The sequence below is a fragment of the Cryptomeria japonica genome, chromosome 1 (genome assembly GCF_030272615.1).
Source record: "Cryptomeria japonica chromosome 1, Sugi_1.0, whole genome shotgun sequence".
In the NCBI taxonomy this organism is placed as follows: Eukaryota; Viridiplantae; Streptophyta; class Pinopsida; order Cupressales; family Cupressaceae; genus Cryptomeria; species Cryptomeria japonica.
In genome coordinates, this window is record NC_081405.1 from 146389985 (window position 1) to 146417319 (window position 27335).

General features: G+C 31.0%; 1 protein-coding gene across 1 annotated transcript; it reads left to right on the top strand.

Moving 5' to 3' along the window:
• The first annotated feature begins 201 nt into the window (after nt 1–201).
• On the top strand, nt 202–26427 carry LOC131027241 (allene oxide synthase, chloroplastic-like). The gene is made up of 2 exons (XM_059208842.1): nt 202–376; nt 24919–26427. The coding sequence occupies exons 1-2, from the start codon at nt 202–204 to the stop codon at nt 26361–26363; spliced, it is 1620 nt and encodes a 539-aa protein (XP_059064825.1). The 3' UTR covers nt 26364–26427.
• The last annotated feature ends 908 nt before the right edge of the window (nt 26428–27335 follow it).

Consider the following 27335-nt stretch of genomic DNA (forward strand, 5'->3'; position numbering starts at 1 on the left):
ATGCCCAAGATAGGGCCAAAAAAACCAAACCCCCCTTCAAAACAAGAGGAAGGGGTAGTCTGGTGGCTCTAGCGAGTAGAGGTGGCCAGTGGGTGGTGCTCTAGTGGTGGACGGGTAGAGCCCTAGTGGCCAGGCGGTGGCACGGTGGTGGCCGGCAATGTTTGGTGGGCAGGGTTCTAGCAGGTGGAGCCAAGGTGGCTGATGAGTGGAGCCAGGGCTAGTGGTGGGCGCAACCAAGGCTACCGAGAAAGGCGCGGTGGCCAGGAAAACAGCGCAGGGAGGCTAGGGTCCATCGGCTGGTGGGGAGGCCTAGGGCCATCTGGTGGCCGCAAGCGAGTAGTGAAGGGCCAAGGGCCAGGGAGTCACGGAAGCAATGGTGGGGGCTAGGGGCCAACAGGCGGTGGGGAGCTGGGGAGAAGCGGCGGGCTACTGGCGGGACCGACAGGGGCCGGTAGAAGGGCACCGATGGGGCCGAGGCGGCTAGGAAGGCACGGGGCCTAAGGTTAGGATGGATGACGGTGACCTATTGTGACCTATGGTGGAAAGGGGCCCCATGGTACGTGTGTACCATGGGCTTCCCCCCCAAAAAAAAACTTTTGCCAAAAAATTTTCTTTTTAAAACCTTGCTTTTTTTCGCCCTTTTTTTTTTGCTTTTAATTTTGTCTTTTTTTTCCTTCAAAAATTCAAAATTTGGCATACATACCATATAAAGGCAAAAATATTTATTTATTTAAAAAAAAAAAAATTCTCAAACTATGTGCTAGGGTCGTATGCCATGGATCTGGAGCAAAACATACTCCCAGAGGCTCAGGAACCAAAAAAGGTCAAGTTTTATATGACCATAGGGGTTTTTGGGCCTTCTGATCATGATGGTGAGCTTCATTTAGGCCCAAAGTGCTCAAAAAAAATCCTATCCCTAGGTGCATTAAAAAAACTTTCTGAAACCCCAAATTTGCTTCCAATGCAAAATTTCTCAAAACAAGAGTAGATAGCTACAAATCTTAAGCTCTGATACTATGTTGGAGTTGAGAAAATTCAACACCACAAGAGCCCAAATGATCTCTGGAAGTTGAAAAACCTGTTACAAGGAGAAGCAAGGAAGCAAATCATAGAAGAAAGAAATACATAGAAAATATGCTAAAAAAGAAAGAGCTCAATATTCAAAAAATATGTAATGTAAAAAACCTTCTTCTTACAATGAAGAGAAAGAACTCAACCTTTAATAGGTCAAGAAACCCTAAAAGGGAAAACCTAGGTTTGCACATAATAATTAATAAAAGAATTAATTATTATGCATCTAAAGTTAGCTTAAGTGTAAAAGAGATAAAGGGAACTTAAATAATTAAATAAATATTGTTTAATTAATCAAGTAAATACCTAAATACTCTAACACTATCAAATTTCATATTTCCCTAATGTAAAGGTTTATTAGGAAAAAAATAGTGCTCTTCTTACATGTAATGGTGGAAAGCCTGATTTTTCACCCTTTAGAACATTCTTTCCACATAACTCATAAAGTTTCCCTTTACCTCCTTTGATCACTACTTAGAATTATTTTTTAAAGTATCACAACTATCTAGCTTAGTTTGAATAAGGTCATCCTCCATAGCTAACACAATGAGACCAAAAGCGAAAACCAAAAAGGGAATTTGGATACTAGGTGTATGAAAAGGATAATGTGGGTCAAAATTGGAGAAGGTTCAACTAATACCATAATTAAATATCTACCACTTAAACATTAAATGATTGGCAAATAAGGTGGCTATGACAAGAAATAAAAAGGAAATCTTAAGATTATTCTACTTCATTAGGCCTTACATCAGCAAGGATAATGGCTTGATTTTCATCAAAAATTCATGCGAATTCATCCATATTTAACAATAACTAGAAAACAAGTCAAGATTAGTTATCCTATCTGCTACTTTACTTCCCTCTCTCCATGCGTGATTGGGTCTTACATGGCCAATCCTAGAGAGGAGATCAAGACACTTCGAGATGAGGTGTTCACATTTCCAATTAGGTTTGGCTTATTTTTTGAGCATTAATAGGTTATTCTTTGAATTGTCTTCAATAACATTTCGTCCATACACTATCTCTTGCAGTTACTATTCCATGGTAAACAACTACCACCTCCAAAATGCTTGAGGTTTTGCACCCCAAAGTTAGCCACATGGGGTAGGACCATGTTGCCAATTAGGTCACATATGACCCTACCCCCACTCGCTCTACCTGGAATTAATTTTCCTTGTTATTTTTTATGTAAATATATTATTTTATTTGAATAGGTTATTTTTTCAAGTAGAAAATTAAAGTTCTATTGTATTACTCATTTTTAAATATCTTTATTTAAGATTTTATTATGTTTGATAACCTTTATGATTATTGATTCTTATATTATTTAATAATTTGTTAAGATATATATTTTAAAATAAGTGATTAGTAAACCTTTTTAACATGAACAATGATGCTAGTACAACATGTCCTTCCACTCCACATGAAATGTTTTTGACTTGGAGCTATGAACCGATGAGGTCACAAATGGAAGATCTCATCTGCATTTATCAAAGCTCATGCTCATTCCCGTGAGCACCATTCATTGAAAAAGGAACAAGCCTATGATCACAAGGGCCTAGTAGGGATTTGAACCATGGTGACCACAACAACACCACCACCACTTAACCAACACACTATGAAAGAGAACCCTGAATTCATTAAGATAGTAAAATAACCTTTCCTAAAATTCTTTATTTTTGTAATTTTCCAAAACAATGATGTATTATTTTATCTCTATAGAATCTCTTACCATAATTTGTATTGCTAGATCTTTTTCATGGACAATAATTCTTCTTTTCTTTCTTTCACAACTTCATTACTTACACCTTCATTATTATCATGATGTTACCTACTCATGTAGCGAAATTTGTCGAATTGTAAAGAGCTTTACTACTACTAACATGCTCATTAGTATTACACTTCCACTCCAAGCCATAAAGTATGAGTAAACTTAAGAAATCTAACTTATTACCATCAAATGTTTGACAATCTTATAAAGCACACATACATCATCTTTAAACAGTTACCAACTAAAAACTTCAAAATTTTCTCAAAAGCATTTCTTCCTGACCACCCTTAAACCACACACTAAGCAACATATTAAGCCTAAAGAATAATATACATAAGAATATAATGACCATTTTAACTACTATCTTGAAAAAGATATAAGATTTCGAACAGCGTAAAACATGTGCAATCGTAACAACACTGGTTTTGGGTCATCTCACCATTTCCAATTTGTCTCATCGCAATTGAATCCATACTGTTGATTGCTCATGGTATTATCTCTTTGTCTTCAACATAGATAACGTTTATTTTCCGCGGCACACTATGTTTCATGGGCAGGATTATTAAAAGATATTAATATGTCTGTTTCTGAAATTTCCAGTTTGTCTCATCGCAGTTGATTGGTGGGGATATTATCTCTTTATCCTCAACATAGATTACGCTGATTTTCTGTGGCACACCACGTTTGGTGGTCTAGATTATTGAATTATGAAAGAAATATTTATGTCTGTTTCTGTAATTTGTCTTTCCTCCCAATTTATTGCCTGAAACTCACGCGATGCATGTGGGCAAGATATTAATTGTCATGGGAAGTAGAGAACTGTACATATCCCATAACCCTTATCTCTTTATTCACACAAGGAAAACAAACATAGTATTTATTAAAGAAAATAATTTTATGCATTCATATATTTTTGTTAAAATATAATATTGATTTGGTGATAAAATAAGTATTTATTTATTTATAAAATTATTTATAAGATCAAATCGATGGACAAAGAACAAATTTATGAACTAAGTTCAAATGCACACTTACAAAATGGATCTCACAATTCCAAAATCAAAACTAATAGGAAGACAAAGATTTTATAGATTTCTTTTATTCATTTATCTAAGGAATTTTTTATTTCAACACAAAACTACTTTAAATTGCATAGAAGATTCATAATGTACATGAAAGATAGAACTATATACTTGCACTTGTTATATCAAGTTTTGCGCATTTAATTTTAACCTTGATTTTTTGCAACACTAACAAAGTATTCTAAGATAATTTATAGATTCATTAGCTAGATTAATCTTAGAGCTAAATACTTGTAATTAATTTTTAAAATTTAGATTATTAAAAATTTTCTTATATTTATCATTCCTAACTCATATTTCTAAGATACTTGATGTTAGTATTGATTACTTAATGTATCCTTCGAGTTTTACATATAGTGATCTTAAATTATTTCTCTAGATTTTTGGACAAGATAACATTCAAAATCCTAGCTAATATTCTAAGCTTTGCATTTATGATTTTAAAAAATTACATTATTGATTTTATGATAATTTGATTTTGCTTTTACAAGTGATTTTTTTTTTTTTTTTTTTTCTTAAGTTTTGAACTTTTATTATTTCATGTGTTTGATCCCTCACCCTACTTTTTGATTCTTATTTATATTAGAAAATATTTTTCATGTATTACATCTTCTTCTTTTCCATGGACCATGACACTCCTTACAAAATCCTGCATTATAATGATGCTACTTCTTTTGTAGCCTATTCCACTAGCCTTGTTATTTCTTTGTTTGTATAATCATCTGAATCTACATAGTAAGGATTTTGTTTTGTTTGAGGAGAGTATGCTTTGTTTAGTTATGAAATTTATGTGTTTTGTGATGCTATCTTAATCTCCATATTGTTTCTTTCTTGTCCTAAAATATGGTATCATATGAGGAACCCTAAGATAATGCCTAATGTGAGCTATACTTTCCCTTATAAGACGATTTCATATAATGATTTTTTTCATCTCGTACTTCTCCATTACATGATGATTTAGTTCTTTACGAAGATTGTTACTTAGTATGTCATATTTATCTTTTAGAGATAATGAAACCTCATTGATTTATCTCAATTAAACTGATGTTTTCTTTCTTAATGAAAAATTATTATACAATTATCTAATGATTTTAGTGACACTTCATTACATACCAAGTATTCTTGCTTGTCTATACTACTAATAAAGTAGTGACCACTTGTTAATGTAGCTTGTAAGTTCTAAATTGAAAGAGTATTTAACTTCTGCTAATGTTCACTATGATAATCCAAACAACAAACTATAAATAGAAATATAAATTCCAACTTGAACAACATGAAGATAAATGTACCGCCGTAGTGAACCAAAAATAAAAAATAAAAATCATTGCTTTAAATACCAATAAATTTTAGGAATAGTGCAACACAAGTATACATCTTCTTTAAGCAGGTGCTAACAAAAAGCCTAAAAGCATTCTCAAGAATTAATGAACATTTCTTCATAAAGATACAGCTAAAAAAGTAAATACCATTTTAATTACTACATTACCTTGACAGAGACAACTAAGATTTTAAACAATGTGAAACATGATGAGTCCTCATAAGGTATCTGAGCATTTTCAATATGTCATGCCAGATTATCGAATACAAGGAAAAGATTTTGTTTTTTGGCCATGCCTGAAAAATTGTCTTTACTTCTATTTTATTGCCTGAAACTCACGATTCATGTGGACAAGATATTGCCAAGGAAAGTACAAAGATCTGCTCCATCTATTATTTCATGGGTATGACATCATATATTTCTCCTCTATCCTATCATTATAAGATGTCTCTCAATATGATAAATATAAAGAAGTGAATATTTTTTTTAAGTAAATAATGATAATTTATTCTAAATAACTGATCTAGATAAACAGAAGTTGGGCAGATACTTATTATAAACGAATTAAAATAAAATGATATCAAGTGTACACTTAAATTGTAAATCGATGATGAAGGAATAATATTAGTGATATGATCATTTGATTCATGACCTAAATAAAATAAATAACTTTAATTGATTCCTTCTCTCATTATCTAATCTAGCACATAAAATAATGAAGGCATTCTTTAGTATTACAAGATTGATCCTCATTATTTAAATTTGATTTATTGTACATGTAATTTATCTACATCGTCTGAGAAATGTTCTAATATAATGTGTACTAATAAACTTAGTCATTTTCTTCTTGAGGTGCTAAGGCCTTGGGCCTCCTATGGACCTTTCCATTAAAACTAATGTTACATATATATTAATCATATAAATCTCTACGTTTTATCATTTTCTAGTGCTAAAACCATCCAGACACTAGCATGATATGAAATTTTCTACAAGGCAGATATGGTCCTACAATAGTTTCTTGTTCAATAGTAATTTCTAAGAACTTTTCCATTTCCTACCTCCCTAGGTCAATGGTAACCGATTGGGAATAAACTATATGGATCTTTACCTTGCATGTCTCCCTTGTGCTTGTTACTTTCAATAAAAAATTTCTCATTATCATTCAATCTTACAATCTCTCACATGCCAAGATATATATAAAACTCTGTGTAGTTTACTACAACATTGGTGTTGGCTTTAGTTTCTCTTGTGTGAGTGCACAAACACTAAAACAATAGTCTTCATGAAGCTTTGTATAATTTGATAGAAATATTGTACCATTGACTTCATCAAGCTTCTATAAGTGACTTTTCTTTTTATATTACCTTTCATTCTATTCTTTATTATTGTTATTATAGAACCATTTTATACTTCTCTCTCTCTCTCTCTCTCTCTCTCTCTCTCTCTCTCTCTCTCTCTCTCTCTCTCTCTCTCTCTCTCTCTCTCTCTCTCTCTCTCTCTCTCTCTCTCTCTCTCTCTCTCTCTCTCTCTCTCTCTCTCTCTCTCTCTCTCTCACACACACACACACACACACACACACACACACACAAACACATTTAGACTCTAGTTTGCACTCTTTATATTTTCACTATTCTTTTGATTCCTAGACACACTTATTATAGAAGAGAACATAATATTCTATCATTTTATTCATCTTAGATACTCATGAAAGTAAAAAAGATCTAAGAAAAGTATTAAAAATTCATAGAAAGCTCCTTAGTAGCCTCAATAATTTCTCTCTTATTAGCTTTAGGTTTCTCGAGGATAAATTAAACAATTATTTACATCCTCTTATCCCTTTTTTTTCATTGAATACATAGATTAGAATAATTTTATTCATTTTTTGTTCATTTGGTATCGCCTCTTTTTTCTTTTCTTATTTTCATTGTCTCTTGATATGTAAGTGAGTTAAAATTATAGTAGAAACGTCATTTTTTTTGGTAGAAACATGAGATATCAATTATATTATGTGAGAGGGACAACATCAGAGTGTATGGACATCCAGATATCACAACTTCCTAATAATAAACTCTATGTTATGTTGTCATGTTTCTTATTTCATTCTATTTACACTTCCCAATTTATTTTTCCTATAAATCCCACTACATTAGCTTACTTCCAATCTCTATTAATGCAATACAAAAAATTTAAAGGCAACACCTTTTCATCACTATATTAGTAAGAATATTTAAATATATTAGGAAAAATATTTACATTATTGTTAAAATATAAATTATATCAAATCTTTAAAGTAAAAAATATTATAACTATATGTAAAAAAAAATCCACCACCAAATAAATGCAATCACCATTAAATTAGTTCCATTATGAATCCCACACCACCTAAATTTGCTGTTAAATAAACTTTATGGAAATTTTTGAATTGTGATAAAATAAATTCAATGACAATTGAAAATGAATCATTTAAATTATTTTTTAAATAATCAACATTATCGGTTGACAAAATGTTATTTAATTAGAAAAATTTAAATGTTTTTAAATGAACCATTTCAATTTTAAATCTATAATGGGTTGGGACCCTTCCCCACTTATTTTAATAAAAAACATTATCTATTGACAAAACGTTATTTAAAATTCTACTTAAAATATTTAAGAATCTCAAAATTTATACAGGTAGACTATATCACTTTCTATATTACATTTGCATAATAGAGTGTAGAGATGATTTCCTCCATGCAACAAACTTTTTAATCATGGTTGCATAGGGTCTAGACAAACAATTCTAACAAATCATAAGTGAGGATCTCTAGGTGACCTTTTGTTGGGTGCATGCAAATCACTAGAAAAGATGTCCATAAAAATGTTACCCTACTTTTATCTAAATATTTATCCATGAACTTGTTAAACAACCACATTATTCCAAACACTTTTGGTCAAAATATTTCTTATAATAATTTGAATTCAACTATGTTGTATTTTTCCATTTCAAGAGATATTTGTTTCTTTGACATTCTACTAATATATTTAAATGTACAGAATCCTTATTCATCCTTTAAATTATTTTAATTTTTTATTTCTCTTTAAGAATATTGGATGACCATTATGATTGCATAAAGCTAGTGTTTGTGAAAAAAAACGTCCTACTATTAAAAATCACACTTTTGACAAAAAATATTTCTTTCATATTTTCTTGAGCACCTAAACACAAACCTAAGCATTATTTGCATACCATTTTATAGTATGGTTGCCTTCAAATGCATTGCAAGCACTTATGAGAAATTGGAAATTGGATATATGCATATAGGCTTAAAAAAATATTTAATAAAATATTTGGTTTCAATTTTATTTATTTTTAATTCATGCATATTCAATAATGTAACATATTGAATTTTCAAGATATGGTCTTTATTCCATATCTAACTAGTACCCTAAAGTTGTGCAAATTTACAAACCTTTAAAGCTACAAATTTAATGCAATGTTAGGGTTAAGCAAGAGTTATCTGTCATGTTAGAAGGTGACAAAGTAAATAGTTTAACCCAACTAACACGTGTTTATGAGAATTTGTTCTTTACAATATGATAGAAAATATTTTTTGAGGTAGATTGTAAGAAAACAGCTCAATGGTCTTAGTCGAATGCTCATAAAAAGTGAGCTTGAAAATGACTTCATATGGGACATTAGATTACCATATTTGGGTGAACAACTCCATTTAGAAGTAATAAAAAGTTTAGCACCAATAAAATACATATCATTTGGGAAAGAAAAAGGATTTGTTTTTTGATTTGTGACTTCACAATATTTTTTGTTTATTAAAATAAATGGGGAAGGGCCCCAACCCATTACAGTTCAAAAACATTGAACAACAAAAAGTCTTCACGAATAAGCTGGCAAAGCATCTAAAAAAACAACAAAATAGGAAAACATGGAGTATAGCAAACAAACAACCAAGCTAGGCCCATTCAAAGTACAACCTTGAGATAAACAGAGAAAAATTAAACAACATTTTGAAACAACAAGCTTAATGTATGATTGAGTTGGAACCCAATAGAGGAAAGTGAATGTTCTAAAAAACAACAAGATACTAAAGAGGTAACCAAAATCAAGACAAAATATTACTTGAAACATTCTTAGTCACTTTCACATCTGTCTTTGTACAACTATCCAACCAAAGTTGTCTTCATCATTTGAAGATCTAGGTGAAGGACAAGAGGAAACCACTTTAGTGACCACAATCAAGAGAAGGTGGCTCGTTGGAAATACAATGGGGCAAAATAGAAACATTAAGAACAATAACTTTTGGCAACATTATTCTAACAATCACAACTAGAGAAACACCAAAAAAAACCATCACACCAATATGATCCTTAGAAAGAAACACTTTGTTGTTAAAATGTTCACAAATAACATAATTGAAATAGAAAAACGTGTCTTGCCATCCTTCATATTCTATGTCATAACAACTTGTATATGAAGTGATAAAGAATTAGAAAAATATTATGGGAGATCACATATAAAATGATTCATTTAAATCTAAAACCAAAACAAAATGTAGAATATACCCTTTTGGGCTATGAAAGATTTTCTTTGGTGGTTAGATGTAAGTGTTTGGTGGTTAGCTATAAGTGTTGGAAGAAATATATGAGTAGTCTTTTCTGGGTTGAAAATAAGTAACTTTTATAACCTAATTACTTATATATGCTTTAATTAAAATTATATGATATTTTGAATTTATGAAATTATTTTAATATTAAATGAAAATGGTTTATTTCTAATTTTCTTCAAATCAATTTTAAATTTAAAACTTCTTGTTACCATTTATCATAGTTTTTAGAATTTTTGTTTCCTAATTATAAAGTAACTAGAAAAGTTGAATTAGTATTAAATTTTATAGTGGAGGAATGCAATAGGGGTTAAAATTTTTGTTTTCTTTAATAAATAAAAACTATAGATTTAATATTTTTTTTAACAAAGAAGATATTTCATAAGTCGTTTCTATAATTATTAATAAAATATTTTTTAAAAGTGAAGTGGAATTGTATTAAAATGTAATTAGGAGTAAACACATCACATTGTTCAACATATTTCAATCACTAGAAATATTATTTTCACTTAGTATGTAATAAACTCATCTAAGATAATATATAGATTATTCATTAGTGTTATCTATCATATTAGATTGGTTTTAAGAAGGAATTGGTGATGGATAAATATAATTGATATTTGATATAAAATTATGGATTTTAATTGTGTTGCATTTTTTCTAGTCAAATAACCTTATAAGAGATGTGAGACAAGAAATCTCCATAAATGAAAGATTCATAATGTTCAATATTTATTTTTTTCAGGGGTTAATAAAGCTAATTATGTTTAATACACTTTAACCTATGTCTAAAATAGTCAATTTTGTATTTTGTATTTATTTCCTTTGGTGGTATATTAATTTATCATAGAATGCTTTCAACTAAGCCTATAAATTGATGAAAATTTATGTAAAATATTTTACATGCAAAAATTTTGCTGAGTTCTTTTAAATGATGAAAAAATAAACCTATTATTCTCATCCATAACTACACTACATACACATGTAAAATGTTTTGAAGTATACTATAAGTAAAATACATTTTGGCTGACCTAAGGGACTCAATAACCAAATTGCACCTTAACTAGTGCACAAGAAATCATGTAAGAAGAAATATTACCATATTCTCAAGGATTCATTTAGTTTTATATCAAATTTTATTATTTTATGTGTTATGTTTTCTATATTGAAACTACAAGTTATTCTTATAGTTTTTGCATACTACCAATACAAACTATTTTGTAGTCTTAGATAAGGACTATAATTACACCATAATTTTTTATTTATATATTTTATGAGTTAGATATTTAATAGTTTGATAAAATGGTTAATAATTATTTTTTTAATCTTTAAAATTAAAATTAAATTTAGATATTTTTTCTCATCTTTACACCTAGTTGAGTGTACCAATTTGATTCCTTGGCATTTAGAATTTATATCAATAGGTTAATATAAATTCATTTAGAATGCATAATAAACACTTGAAAAATTTATAGCTCACATTGTGGACCTAAAAGGAAGAATTTAATTGTCTTAACATGACCTCAACATTCTAGGGTGCACACAAATAACTATTTTTTATCTTTGATCTTGGTTGAAAGTCATGGATCTTGGCATACCTAATATGGCTTAACATAAATACTTTATTATCTTTGTAACATAAAAACCAAAATCACATAAGATTTACTTTTATAGTTGGAACTAACTAAATATTTAAGTTGACATAAATGTGAATTTATAAATGAATTAAGTTCAAATCTCCATGTTTAGAATGGATCTCATAATCATACTAAATAAATATTTTATAAAATAATATTTTATAGGTCCTTTTATTTATCATCTAACTAGGCCTTATTATTACAAATAATTATAAATTACTTTAAAATATTTAACAAATTCGAAACTTACATCGAGGCTATAGATATATTTATTAATATAGTTTTAACTATTTAACTTCACCATGTGGTTCAGAATACAATATGATGGTTAAGTTTTGGCATTTTTGATGGTGCCACAAACTTCAAATCCCCTTTGGGTTGATTGTGAACCGTTGCATAATTCATGTTCATGGTTTTGCATGTGTTCATCCCTATGTTAGACCCTCACTAAGCTAGTCTACTCATGGGCTTTATGCCCCTTCTGGGCTATCCTTCTCATGAACCTAAATTATTGTTGTTATAATGTCAAATAAGAGGTGAAGGTTCCCAGTCTATGACCTCACTTTTCAATGGGCTAGACTAAAAAAACATGTAGCCAAAAAAGATATATATTAAACGCCAACATTTAAACTATTCCTAGCTCTTATTCGTTGGATACTTTATGTTAATATCAAAATTAATTAATTTTTCTTATTCTGATTAATTCAAGAAGGATAGAATCGAACCTTTTAGATATCCTCTAAATAGCAACTACCTAGGCACATGAGAAGTGCACACCCAGCCAAGAAACTGCAGAAGATCAAAACACACTAAATCCTAATAGATGAGTAGGATAAAGAAGCATAAAATAGAGAAAGCATCAAAAACCCTTCCAAGATATGAAGGAATGGTCTATTGAATGGGGGCATTATCATCATAGCATTCATGGCATAAAACTTTAACTCTCTCAAAAAGTAGAATTTTTTGTTAGAATCTTTCGCTAAGGTCAAAGTAACCTAATCTCAAGTAGCCTTAAATATAGATGTGAGGGGGTCCAATGCAATAGAAGAAGGATTCAAGTGTCTCTTCCTCTTCACCTTCCTCCATTATATCTCCTATTGGATTACATGTACAGAGGCCAAATTCCTCATTGGCTTTTCCTGGCTTAGAGCAGTCATTTCCTCTACCTTTTTGTCTTAGAGCCTCCTGATTTTCCTTCAACTCAACCACTTCTCTCCTCTCATCCCTTTGATAATTTTTTTCATTAAGATCCTTAAGCTTCTTCTCCATAATCTTGCATGATTTTTATTACCTAGCCATGTCACTCGTAGCCTTCTATACCCTCTAACCATATTTATCGAGCACCCAACTATCACATCAAACCTCTACTTCAAACACCACTTCAAGACCATTGATCTTCTTTCTGTCCACACTCAATTGGGACAGGAGCCACTGAAAAACTACATCTTGTTTATCAACTACCCCAGCTATCTTAGAAACTTTGTCAACTGCAGCAAGGGAGTCAAGCTTGGGAGTAGAAACACACCAATGAAGAGGACTCTAATGGCAGGGTGAATGGGGATTTATCCTCAAAATTATTTGAAGATCAATTAGAACCTATGGTCAAGGAGGACTTAGAATCCTCAAAATCCACATCCTCGTTGGACTCCACCAAATGAATTTCCTTTGAAGAGGGGGCAAGAGGTTTTTTCTATTTAGCCCCACGAATAGGGTTGAACCAAGTAGGGACAAGTTTGGTCTTGGATGAGGAAGATAAATGGGGATCAATTTTTTAAATAGGGGACCAAAAAGGTTGAGAAATAGGTTAGAGTCTCACATGTTGTGATGCAGGAGCATCCTGACTTCCAAAGTCATCAAGCTTGTGGAAGACAAAGCTCAAAATAAGGTCTTGACATTTGGTGAGAAATTTTTATTCCTTGATGTAAATATTTATGTTTCCTAAGTTAACAAATAAATTACAGAGATGATGATTCATAAGTCTAGAAGGTCAAATAGATAATACGGGTTCATTGGTATTTACAAATTGTAAGTGAATATGTCTTGTTAGGCATGAGAGATTTTAGGGATAATTTATGGAAAGATTTTAGGATCTAAAACAAAATCTATTTGTTCCTAAAGTGTATAAAGACCTTGTAAGCCTACAGAGAAAAAAGAAAATAGTGCATAGAATATAGGCAATAGGAAGGCATAAGTCAATTAGTAGAATAGAAGAGAGGCCAAGGCAAAGAATGTTCATTTAACATTAAAATTTGGAAAAATAGTTTCCATATAACACAATTTGATTTATTGAAGAGAATATGCACCATTTTTTGTGCTTGGCAAACATCTTTGTCTATGCATTTTATATTGTGATGAATGTATTAAATGTTAAGTATGAATGGAAACTTAATCAATTTGTGAGAAGTTGCTCAAGAATCCAAGTGATATTCGTATGTGTTTAGAATATGTTTATTCACTGTTGCATTTTATGGTTCATCATTTTTTATATTAGAGTCAAACTGTTTCTATGCCTATGTTTTTAATTACTTTAGTAGGGAGAAAGTCCTAAACCCTCACAAAAAAATAAAACTTTAGAGTAGCTAAACAGTCATTGGCATTAGACAGCCAAACACCAAAAAAGCATTGAAATATCTCTCAAAAGTAATTAAAAACTATCATACCCATATAGCTAAATGTAATAACCCTATCTATCCTCCTTGTATCCATATTACAACTACTAGCATATAACTATAAAGAGTCCATAATAGCATTAAAGTACTTAATCTGAATATAAACAACCAAAATAAGTCACACAAGCCTATTTAAATAATTGTCCTTAGTTATAGAGCAGAAAATAACACTAATAGAACTAGAACAAAAACTAACACTATTAGATTTTGTAATTAAAATAGCTCAAAAAAGGAACCAACCTAACATCATCCTAGTCATTCTTAATGGGATTCTAGTTCCTCACAATACACTCCACCTACACTTGCTAGATCTCAGGGTACAACATGTCCTCTTTCTACTCATTCAAAGGAAAACAGCCTATTCTTTTATGATGAAGCATGAATAATATCTATCTTAATCGAAGATAGTGCAATAATACTTGAGTGTGATTAGATTAGATCCACTCCAGGGTTATCTCATCATAGATGTGGAGCTCTTTATCTCAAAGTAGGACAAGTAAAAAATGACAAAAGATAAATCAATCTTGTAAGGCAATAGCCAGATAGAGTTTATATTATTAGTATGTAGATGTTTGATATAAAGGTTTGGATTTTAAGAGTCATGCTAAAGCATTTAATTATTTGTATTATTATTTCTAATTATGGGATCAATTCCACAATCAAACATACGAGTATACTAGAGCTTAAGGCAGCTCTCTTTTGATTTGCCAGCCATTTTAGGTGATGGGATATCTTTATTTTCAGAAATAAGGGAATGTTGGAAACAATGAAATCTCACAAGCAAGCAATAAGATAGTCAAGGATTTAATTTTGACCTTGCTTCAAGCTTTGGAAAAGTTACTAGAAAAAGCATGAAGTTATCGCTAAGCACAAAGAAGTCATCAAAAGGAGATCTAAAGAAAATAAATTTAAGAACGAAAATATATACTTCAAGAATTTCTCCAAGAAGGAGTAAGGGTTACCAAAGTGAAGATAGTATCCACGAAGAATTGTCACCACTATTAAATAAAGAGAGCTTAAGTGTCAATCAAGATACCAAGTTTTGTGAGTCACTTACAAAGGGGAAGATCATTGAGATAGAAGTATTTGTATGAAGAAAAAATATTTGATACCATGTCTATTTTTTATTTTGTTAGTTGATGCAATAGTTAAATTATATGTAGTGATCGATGAGTGTGTTACAATGTGTTTTTGATCTCTTTGAAAATGAGATCCATTTAGACACTGAAATGCACATGTGAGAAATTATTCTTTGGTAGTAGAGTTTTTTTTTGGTGGTATAATAAAAAATTTCTTTCATCAATGATTTGGAATTTAACACCTAGCCTGAGTATTGAGGAAGTCTTGTCAAATCATTTATGAAAGAATACACTCAAATGATGGTAATAGAGTGTGCACTCAGCCAATAATGAATTGTGTAGATTTAACACAAAAAAAGGATTTCCACATGTGATAACTTGACAAGATGAGACCACAAATCAATTTTGAATCAGTGATTTGTATTGCAAGTTGTGTTGAATTAGCATATCTTAGCATCGACCTATAGATCATCATCTTCAAGATCCAAACAAATTTTGGGATTGCTAGGATCATTGGTATATAGTTGCAAAAATAGAGCATTTGTCAAATGGTGATCAAGTCATTGGTTCATTATTCAAAAGATAAGTAAAGTGTAGTTTGCAGTTTACACCAAAGTTGTATATGCTAGCATATACATTGAAGTTAATGTTTGAAAGGAACATGGAGCAAGTATACTACTATAGGTAGTGGTTGAATCCTTGAGTTGAGAGATGTGAAGAATGGAGATCAACAATAGATGTCTAGATCTGGTAGTAGTAAGGAGATTTTGTAGGACTTTGATATTTTGATAACCATTGCTTGATTTTTATAGTGTTTATGACGGTTTGGTTATAGAGATCTAATCAAGAGGTTATTGAAGTAACACATTTGGAGGATGAAATGGTGGGCTCAATCTAATCAGAATCTTGGTATTTTGAGCTTATATCTATCAAATTTCACCTTTCACTAATGTAAAGGTAATTACGAAAAAATTAGTGGTCTTCTTACATGTAATGGTGCAAACCCTAATTTTTCACCCTTTACAGAATCCTTTCCACATAACTCACAAGGTTTCCCTTTACAACTTTTGACCACAACTTACAATTATTTTTTAAAGCATCACAACTATCTGGCTTAGTTTGAATAAGGTGAACCCCCATAGCTAACACAATGAGATCAAAGGCAAAAACCAAAAAGGGAATTTGGATTCTAGGTGTATGAAAAGGATAACATGGGTCAGAATTGGAGAAGGTGCAACTAATATTACCATAATTGAATGCCTGCCTCCTAAACATTGAATGATTTGAAGATAAGGCCTCTATGACAAGAAATAAAAATGAAATTTTAAGATTATTTTGCATCATTAGGCCTTATATTTGCAAGGGTAATGGCTTGAATTTCATTAAAAATTTCATGCAAATTCATCCATATTTAAATATGATTGGAAAACAAGTCAAGATTAGTTATCCTATATGCTACTTTATTTCCCTCTCTTCGTGTATGACCGAGTCTTACATGGCCAATCCTAGGGAAGAGATCAAGACACATGACAATGAGGTGTTCACATTTCCAATCAGGTTTGGCTTCTTTCTTTAGCATTAATATAGTATTCTTTGAATTTCCTTCAATAATGATTCATCCATACCCTCTATCTCTTGCAATTACTATTCCATGATATAAAAACTACCACCTCTGCAATGCTTGAGGTTTGCACCCCAATGTTAGCCACGTAGGCTAGGACCATATTGCTACTTTAGTCATGTATGGCCCTACCCCCACTCGCTCAACCCATAGTTAATTTTCCTTGTTATTTTTATGTAAATATATTATTTCATTTCAATAGGTTATTTTGTCAAGCAAAAAATTAAAACTCTATTGTATTGCTCATTGTTTTAAATATTTATTTAAGATTTTATTATGTTTAAATAACTTATATGATTATTGATTCTTATATTTATTTAATAATTTGTTAAGATATACATATTTTAAAATAAGTACTTAGTAAACTTTTTAACATGAATGATGATGCTAGTACAACACACCCTTCCACTTCATGTGAAATTATTTTGACTTGGACCTATGAATCGATGAGGTCACAAATGGAAGATCTCATCTTCATTTACCAAAGCTCATGCTCAATCTGCGAGCACCATGAATTTGCAAAGGCACAAGCCTACAATCATAAGGGCCTAGTGGGGGTTTGAACCATGGTGACCAAAACAACAACAACACCACTTAACCAACACACTATGAAAGAGAACCTTGAATTTATTAAGATAATAAAATACCCTTTCCTAAAGTGCTTTATTTTTCTAATTTTCCAAAATATTGATGTATTATTTTATCTCTATAGAATCTCTCACCATAATTTGTATTGCTAGATCTTTTTCATGGACAATAATTCTTCTTTTCTTTCTTTCACAATTTCATTACTTACACCTTCATTATTATCATGATGCTACCTGTTCGTGTAGCAAAATACACTAAATTGTAAAGAGCTTTAATGCTAACATGCTCATTACTATTACACTTCTACTCCAAGCCATAAAGTATGAGTAAACTTAAGAAATCTAATTTATTACGATCAAATATTTGACAATCGTATAAAGCACACATACATCATCTTTAAACAGTTACCAAATAAAAACTATAAAATATTCTCAAAAAACATTTCTTCATAAAAATAAGCCACCCTTAAACAACACATTAAGCAACATATTGATCCTAAAGAATAATATATATAAAAACGTAAGTATCTCTCAAAAAAGAGATATAAGATTTTGAATAGTGTAAAACATGTGCAGTCGTCACAACACTGCTTTTGTCTCGTCGCAATTGTTTCATGTGCAGGATTATTAAAAGATATTAATGTCTATTTCTGAAATTTCCAGTTGATTGGTGGGGATATTATCTCTTTATCCTCAACATAGATTACGCTGATTTTCTGTGGCACACTATGTTTGGTGGTCTGGATTATTAATAATATGTGTCTGTTTCTGTAATTTGTCTTTCCTCCCAATTTGTTGCCTGAAGCTCATGCGATTCATGTGGGGAAGATATTGATTGCCATGAGCATAAGCATTATCTCTTTGTGTGGGAAAATAAATATAGTATTAATTTCATGAAATTTCTACATTTTTCTTATCATTTGATTGGGTGAACAATTTTTTTCATCAAAAAAATTGTTCATACAATCAAATTTACAAATATAATATTTTTTAAAGAAAATAATTTTATGCATGCATATATTTTTGTTAAAATATAATATTGATTTGGTAATAAAATAATTATTTATTTATTTATTAGAATTAATTAAAGTTATTATTTGAATTACTTGTTATTTTTCATTTTCTTTCAAAATTCTACAGTTTTGTATTTCTTATATGGACTAAAGTAAACAAATGATTATTTTAGAAATATGCTAATAAAAATTTATATAAGATCTTTCTTTCTTTTTAATGTGAGATATGACTAAATATATTGAAGTAGCTTAAGTGAAATTCGAAAAACAATCAAAGATCAAATTGATGGACAAAGAACAAATTTATGAATTAATTTCAAATTCACGCTTACAAGATGAATCTCACAATTGCAGAATTGAAACTAATAGAAAGACAAAGATTTTATAGATTTCTTTTATTCATTCATCTAAGGAATCTTTTTTATGCAACATAAAACTACTATAAATTGCATAGAAGATTTATAATGTATATGAAAGACAAAACTATATACTTGCATTTGGTATTTTAAATTTTGAGTATTTAATTTTAATGTTGATTTTTTGTGACCTTAACAAAGTATTCTAAGATAATTTGTAGATTCATTAGCTACATTGATCCTAGAGCGAAATACTTGTAATTTTTTAAAGAAAATTTGAGCATTTAAATTTTTATCATATTTATCATTCCCAACTCATATTTCTAAGATACTTGATGTTAGTATTGATTAGTTAATGTATACTTCGAGTTTTACATAGTGATTTTAATTTATTTCTCTAGATTTTTGGACAAGCTAACATTCAAAACTCAAGCTAATATTCTAAGCTTTGCATTTATGATTTTAAAATATTACATTATTGATTTTATGATTTTTATTTGATATTTGATTTTTCTCTTACAAGTGATAGATTTTTTTAATTTTCTTAAAGTTGGAACTTTCATTATTTCATATTTGTTTGATCCCTCACCGTACTCTTTGATTCTTATTTACATTAGTGGATATTTTTTATGTACCATGACACTCCTTACAAAATCATGTTTTATAATGATGCTCATTCTTTTTTAGCCTATTCCACTAGCCTTGTTATTTCTTTGTTTGTATAATCATTTGGATCTACATAGTAGGGATGTTGTTTTGTGTGAGGAGAGTATGCTTTGTTTGGTTATGAAATTTACATGTTTTGTGATGCTATCTCACTCTCTGAATTGTTTCTTTCTTATCTCCAAATATGGTATCTTATGAGGAACCCTAAGATAATGTCTAATGTGAGCTACATTTTCCCTCATAGGATGATGTCATATAATGATTTTTTCATCTCGTAATTTTCCATTACATGATGGTTTTGTTCTTTATAAAGATTGTTGCTCAATATCTCATATTTATCTTTTAGACACAATGAAACTTCATTGCTTTATCCAAATTAAACTGACATTTTATTTCTTAATGAGTTATTATACAATTACCTAATGACTGTAGTGACACTTCATTACATACCAAGTCATTCTTGCTTGTCAATACTACTACTAAAGTAGTGACCACTTATTAATGTAGCTTGTAAATTCTAAATTGAAAGAGTATTTAACTTCTACTAAGATGCTCATTATGATACTCCAAACAACAAAACTATAGAAATATAAAATTCCAACTTGAACAACATGAATATACATGTACCTCTGTAGTTTAAAAAAAAATAAAAAATCATTGTTTTAATTACCATTAATACTAATAAATATTAGCAATAGTGCGACACAAGCATACATATTCTTTAAACAGGTGCTAACAATAAGCTTAAATACATTCTCAAGAATTAATGAACATTTCTTCATGAAAATACAGCTAAAAAGGTAAATACCATTTTAATTACTACCTTACCTTGACAGAGACAATTAAGATTTTGAACAACGTGAAATATCTGAGCATTTTAAATATGCATTGCACACAATATTATCTCTTTATCTTCATCACAGATTGCCTTCGGTTCTGTCATGCCAGATTATCGAATACAGGAAAAGATTTTGTTTTTTGGCCGTGCCTGAAAATTGTCTTTACTTCTGTTTTATTGCCTGAAACTCACAATTCTTGTGGACAAGATATGTTTTTTCATGGTTATGACATCATATGTTCCTCCTCTGTCCTATCATTACAGGATGCCTCTCAATATGATAAATATAAAGAAGTGAATATTTTTTTAACTAAATTTAATGATAATTTATTGTAAATAATTGATCTAGATAAATAGAAGTTGGGCAGATACTTGTGATAAATGTATGAAAATTAAATGATATCAAGTGTACATTTAAATTTTAAATCAATGATGGAGGAATAATATCAGTGATATGATCATTTGATTTATGACAAAAAAAACAAAAAACAATAGCTTTAATCTCATCCATTCTCTCATAATCTAAGCTAGCACATAAAATAATGAAAGTGATATTTAGTATTACAAGATTGATTCTCAATATTTTAAATTTTATTTGGTGTACATGTAATTTATCTATCTTATGTGAGAAATGTTCTAACGTAATATATATTAATAAACTTAATTATTTTCTTCATGAGGTGCTAAGGCCTTGGGCCTCCTATAGACCTTTTTGTTAAAATTTATGTTATATACATATTATTCATATAATTCTCTAGGTTTAATCATTTTCTAGTGTTAAAACCATCTAGACACTAGCATGATATGATATTTTCTACAAGGCATGCTATGGTCCTACAATAGTTTCTTGTTCAATAGTTATTTCTAAGTACTTTTCCATTTCCTACCTCCCTACGTCAATAGTAACCATTTGGGAACAAACTATATGGATCTTTATCATGAATATCTCCCTAATGCTTGTTACTTTCTATACAATTTCTCCCATTATCATTCAATCTTACAAACTCTCACATGCCAATATATATATAAAACTATGTGTAGTTTACTATAACATTGGTGATGGCTTTGTTTTCTCTTGTGTGAGTACACACACTAAAACAATAATCTTCATGAAGGTTTGTGACATTTGATAGCAATCTTGTACCATTGGCTTCATCAGCTTCTATAAATAACCATTTTTTGTTTAATATTATATTGCCTTTCATTCTATTCTTTATTATTATGATAAAGCACTTCTATAGTTATCTTGGCATCTCTCTCTCTCTCTCTCTCTCTCTCTCTCTCTCTCTGACACATACACACACACATTTACACTCTAGTTTGCACTCTTTACATTATCACAATTCTTTTCATTCCTAGATACACTTTTTATAGAAGAGAACATAATATTCTATCATTTTATTCATTTTAGATACTCAAAAAAGTAAAAAAGATTAATTTCTCTCTTATTAGCTTTAGGTTTCTCAAGGATAAATTAAAGAATTCTTTACATATTCTCATATTTTTATTTTCATTTCATTGAATACATAGATTAGAATAGTTTTATTCATTTGGTATCACCCACTTTTCTTTCTTTCTTATTTTTATTGTCTCTTGACATGAACACGAGATATCAATGATATTGTGTGAGAGGCACAACATCAGATTGCACTCTATGTTGTGTTTTCATGTTTCTTATTTCCTTCTATTTGTACTTCCCAATTTAGTTTTCCTATAAATTTTAATACATTAGCTTTCCTTCTAATCTCTATTAATGCAATACAAAAATTCAAAGGCAACACCTTTTCATCACTATATTAGTAAGCATATTTAAATCTATTAGAAAACATATTTACAATATTGTTAAAAGATATATTATATCAAATATTTAAAATATAAAATATTATAACTATATATAAAAAATACAGTCCACCACCAAATAAATGCAATCACCATTAACTTAGTTCCATTATTAATCTTACACCACCTAAATTTGTTGTTAAATGAAAATTTTGAATTGTGATAAAATAAATTCAATAACTATTAAAAATGAATCATTTCAATTGTTTTTTAAATAATCAACATTTGACAAAAACAAATATCCTAATACCTTATTTGAAGAAAAATCGCACAACTTTTGACAAAAGTTATTCTTTCATACCAATTTATAGTATGGTTGGCTTTCATACTTAAACATTCTTTGCATACCAATTTAGAGTATGGTTGGCTTCAAATGTGTGGCAAGCACTTATGAGAAATTGGACATATGCATATAGGCCTCACAAAAATATTTAATAAAATGTTTGGTTTCAATTTTTTTTTTAATTCATGCAAATTCAATAGTATCATGTATTGAATGTTTAAGATATGGTATTTATTCCATATTGACGTGTACCCTAAAATTGCGGAAATCGCAAACCTATAAAGCTGCAAATTTAATGCAACGTTAGGGTTATGCTCGAGTCATTTGTCGTGTCAGAAGACGACAAAATAAATAATTTAACTCAACTAGCACGTGTTCTCTCACGATTAACAAAGCCGCCCATTATTAGTCGATTGCAAACATGTAGTCACAATGGAATCATGGGAGCAAATTTTATATCTGTTTTTTTATGGAAATAACTGGTTAACTTAAACGTCGACATTTTAACATTATATGAAAGCATATATTTAAATTTGGAGTCATTTTTTAAATAAATAAAGAGTTTAGTTAAGTCAAAATAATTGCTGGGTATTAGGAGGTAGATCTAATTTGTTATATGAAAATTAGTTCAATTAATTATTAAAGAATTTAAATTTCATAACATATTTTTATATCAAAATTAGTTTTAGGGAGAAAGGATTTAGTATATGAGTACGCTTTAATAGTTCTTATATCATTTGTTGATTTAACGTTTAATGATTTTTAATAAGATTGAATCAATAGTTGTATTCTAAAGTTTTCCGTGTTGATGATAAGGGTCTATAATTGAATGGAATGTATTCTTTAGATTTAAAAAATTAACAAATGTGAGACCATATCAGTGTATCAATAAGACATGACTTACCATACATTATTGATCTCTCCCTTTTTGGGGTCTTTTTGAACACCTTGACAAAGAGAATGCTAGTGTGGCCTTGAAACCTTAATTATAAGGGACTTGCCAAGTAAACTATTGTAAAAAATTTAGGGTGATTTGAAATTTTCACGTAAGATATTGAGAAGCATGAAGATAGGGTGCTTATCTATTGGGTCGTCTCCCCTAATCATTACTAAAGAGATATTTGGAATTGAAGGTACTTGACTATGTCAAAGTTAGTCCCAATCATTAATAAAGAGTTCTACTTTGTTACATCAAACTTAGATGAATGGTACTTCAAAGGATTTGAATGTAGTCAAGAAGCACACTATCATCCTCACCACTCTGCTTAAATACCGCATGCTTTAATGATTAACCAATCAATAAGAGTTATACACATCTTCTATCAAGAAGTAGTCTATTTTTATCTTGTCGCTGACCGAAATTTTCATTTGACCTTTAAATTCAGCAATATTTAATAATAGATTATCCTCACTAACTAGGATGAGTTGTACTTTCAAATGATTTGATTGTAATCAAGTACAATATCATCATTAATAGCACATGCTTTAATGATCAACCAATCAATAATAGATATACACATCATTTCTTTCAAAAAGTAGTATATTGTCATCCTCCTATTATTGACCAAAATTTTCATTTGACTATAAAATTCAACAATATTTAGTAATAGACCATCTTCATGAATTAAGAATGAATAATACTTTCAAAAGATTTGGGCGTAACTAAGAAGTAAAATATCATCCTCATCACTTTGTGCAAATGTCACATATTTTAATGATCACCCAATCAATGACAATTATACTCATCATTCCAATGTTCTCTGTGGGGGGGGATTATTTGCACCCACCCCATAGAGTAATATGAGTGTTGACTTATAATTACAATATAGGGTAGGTGCAAATAATCCCCCTCATAGTCAAAACCCATCATTCCTATCAAAAAGTAGTATATTGTTATCTTTTTGCTATTGACAAAATTTTTTATTTGGTCATAGTATTCAACAATATTTAATAATTGACCAACCTCACTAATTAAGATGAATTGTATATTCAAAAGATTTGACAGTAATCAAGAAGTATACTATCATCCTCATCACTTGTTTAAATATCACATACTTTAATGATTAACTAATCAATAACAATTATACATATCATTTCTATCGAAAAGAAGTATATTTTTATCTTCTTACTATTGACCAAAATTCTCATTTGACCATTAAATTCAACAATATCTAATAATAAATCATCCCCAGTAATTAAACTCAATCAATTAACTAACCAACCATAGAATAAATTTTAACGTTTTAAATTTTTTAATTGATGAAAACTGATAATAAATTTTAAAATTTACAGATTGGTGTGTATGTATAATATCAAAATCTTTTCATAAAGCACTGAGTGAGTCAACCGTCAAATCTTATCCCTTTTCCATTTGCTTCAAAAGTTCGCATCGAGGGTCGGGATATTGTAACCCGTATCAGAGAGTTTTCCGTTCCAGCAGCAAGAAGATGATGCTCCGAACGTTTGCAAGCATGGCCACACCATGAGTTTCTCCTGGTCTTCCAGTGAAAGAAATCCCGGGGTCCTATGGCCTGCCCTTAGTCGGCTCTCTCGTCGACCGCTTCGACTACTTCGTCACGGAAGGCGCCGAGAACTTCTTCAAGACCCGCATACACAAATACAAGAGCACTGTATTAAGAGTAAACATGCCGCCTGGTCCGCCCATCGTATCGGACCCCCGGGTGATAATGCTCCTGGACGCCAAGACCTTCCCCACTCTCTTCGGCCTCACCAAAGTCGACAAGAGAGACGTGCTCACCGGAGCCTACATGCCCAGCACCGATTTCACCGGCGGCTACAGGACAGCTGTCTACCAAGACCCCTCTGAAAAAACTCACGGCAAGCTCAAGGCCTTCTGCTTCGAGGTGCTGAAGATGTCCCGCCCAAGGATCCTGCCCGAATTTGCCAGGGCATTCGAAGAGCTGTGCGTTGAAGTCGAAAAGGAATTCGAGAAAGAAGGCAAGGCGTCTTTCAGCGGGCAGGTCGACGATCTGATATTCAATTTTCTCTGCCGGGCTCTCGTCGGGGTAGATCCAGTGGCCCCTGGCCCGGGCAGTCTGGTGACCGAAGGACCCACCTATGCGACCACCTGGCTCGCGCCTCAAGTTGCCCCAATCGCTAGCTCTGGCGTTTTGCCCAAGGTTCTCGACGAGCTCACAATACACTCAATTCCACTTCCCTTCGCTCTCGTCTCCGGGAACTATCAGAAGCTTTATGATTTCATCGACAAGCGCGGATCGCCAGTTCTCGATATGGCAGTTAAAGACATGGGTATTCCAAGAGACGAGGCCTGTCACGACCTCCTCTTCAACCTCGGCTTCAACTCCTTCGGTGGAATGCTCATCTTTTTCCCCAGTATTGTCAATTGTATTGCCAAGGCGGGCGGAGATTTGCATAGAGAGATCGCTATAGAAGTGCGCGGAGCAATGGAGGCAAACGGAGGGCTGAATATGAAGGCGTTGGAGTGCATGCCGCTTGTGCGCTCTGTGGTGTACGAAGTGCTGAGGATGGAGCCACCTGTGCCGTTGCAGTACGCGCGGGCAAAGAGGGATTTCATGGTGGAGTCGTACGAGGCGCAGTATGAGATAAAGAAAGGAGACCTGCTTGGTGGGTATCAGCCTCTGGCTACAAAGGATCCTCGTGTTTTTGCCAATGCCGAGGAGTTTGTCCAAGGGAGGTTTCTTGGAGAGGAAGGGGAGAACCTTTTGGAGTATGTGCTGTGGTCTAACGGGCGGGAGACAGAGGAGGCGACAGCTGCTAATAAACAGTGTGCTGGGAAGGATATTGTTGTTATGGTCGCCAGGCTTCTTGTGGCGCATCTCTTTCTTCGCTATGATTCTTTCGCTGTTGATGAATCCTCGTCCTCCGCCATTTTTACACAGCAGGTATTTGGAACAATCCTGAGGGACGGCTGTAGTTCTTTTGCTTCTTAGGCTTTTTCGAAAATGTAAATCTGGGCACAGGGCAACTTCCCTGACCAAATAATGAATAGAAAGACGATGTTTTATAAAATCTTTTACTGTTATGGTTTTAAATCATTTATGTATTTAAAAATAAATAAATGATGTCTTTTTTGATCTTGTATTTGGATTGTTTTACATTTGTGATAATTTGTTGGTTTTTTTTATTTTTTAAATTCTGTGTTTCAATGTAATGAGCTAATTAATTAGAATATGTGCTACTCTTTATGATGATTGTCAGGTCTAATTTGAAAATTATGTACGTTACCAACAATATATTTAAGCTTTTTAAATTCTAATCATGGTATAACTTTCATTTCTTTTGTATAATCAACTCTAATATTAAAGATTTCCATGATATTAGATTTTTGTAGTTCATAATAATTGTTGTTTTTTGGTTTTGGAATCAACTGGTTGCTTCAAGATACAATTGCTGTTGAATTCAGAAGCACAACACAACAATTAAAGATTCCTTCATAATAAATAGTAATATATGAGGAAGGGCACCACCATATGGGGAATTGGGGTTAGATTTATGACAATTGAATGATAATATTTTTTTGTTTGTTTTTTCATGTCAATAAAGATTGAAATTATGAAGTTAAATAAAATCATTTGCTGAAATTAGTATTCTTTTATGTTTACAAAAATTTATATAAAAGACACTCCATTAATTATGGATGCTTATTTCATTTAAATCATAAATTCATTTAGAAATATCTATCTCAAGAATCATATCTTTCAACATCTTTTAGATGGAATTTTATAAAAATAGGTAGATAGTTTAACAAGCATTTAGGTTATATTTAAGAATTTGTTACATTACCTTTTAACTATTGTATATTTCAATTTGTTTTCTTTTAATTTTATTAAAAAATATAATAATAACTATATCTGTATTTGTAATTTATTATTTATATATGAAATACATATACTTATGCTATG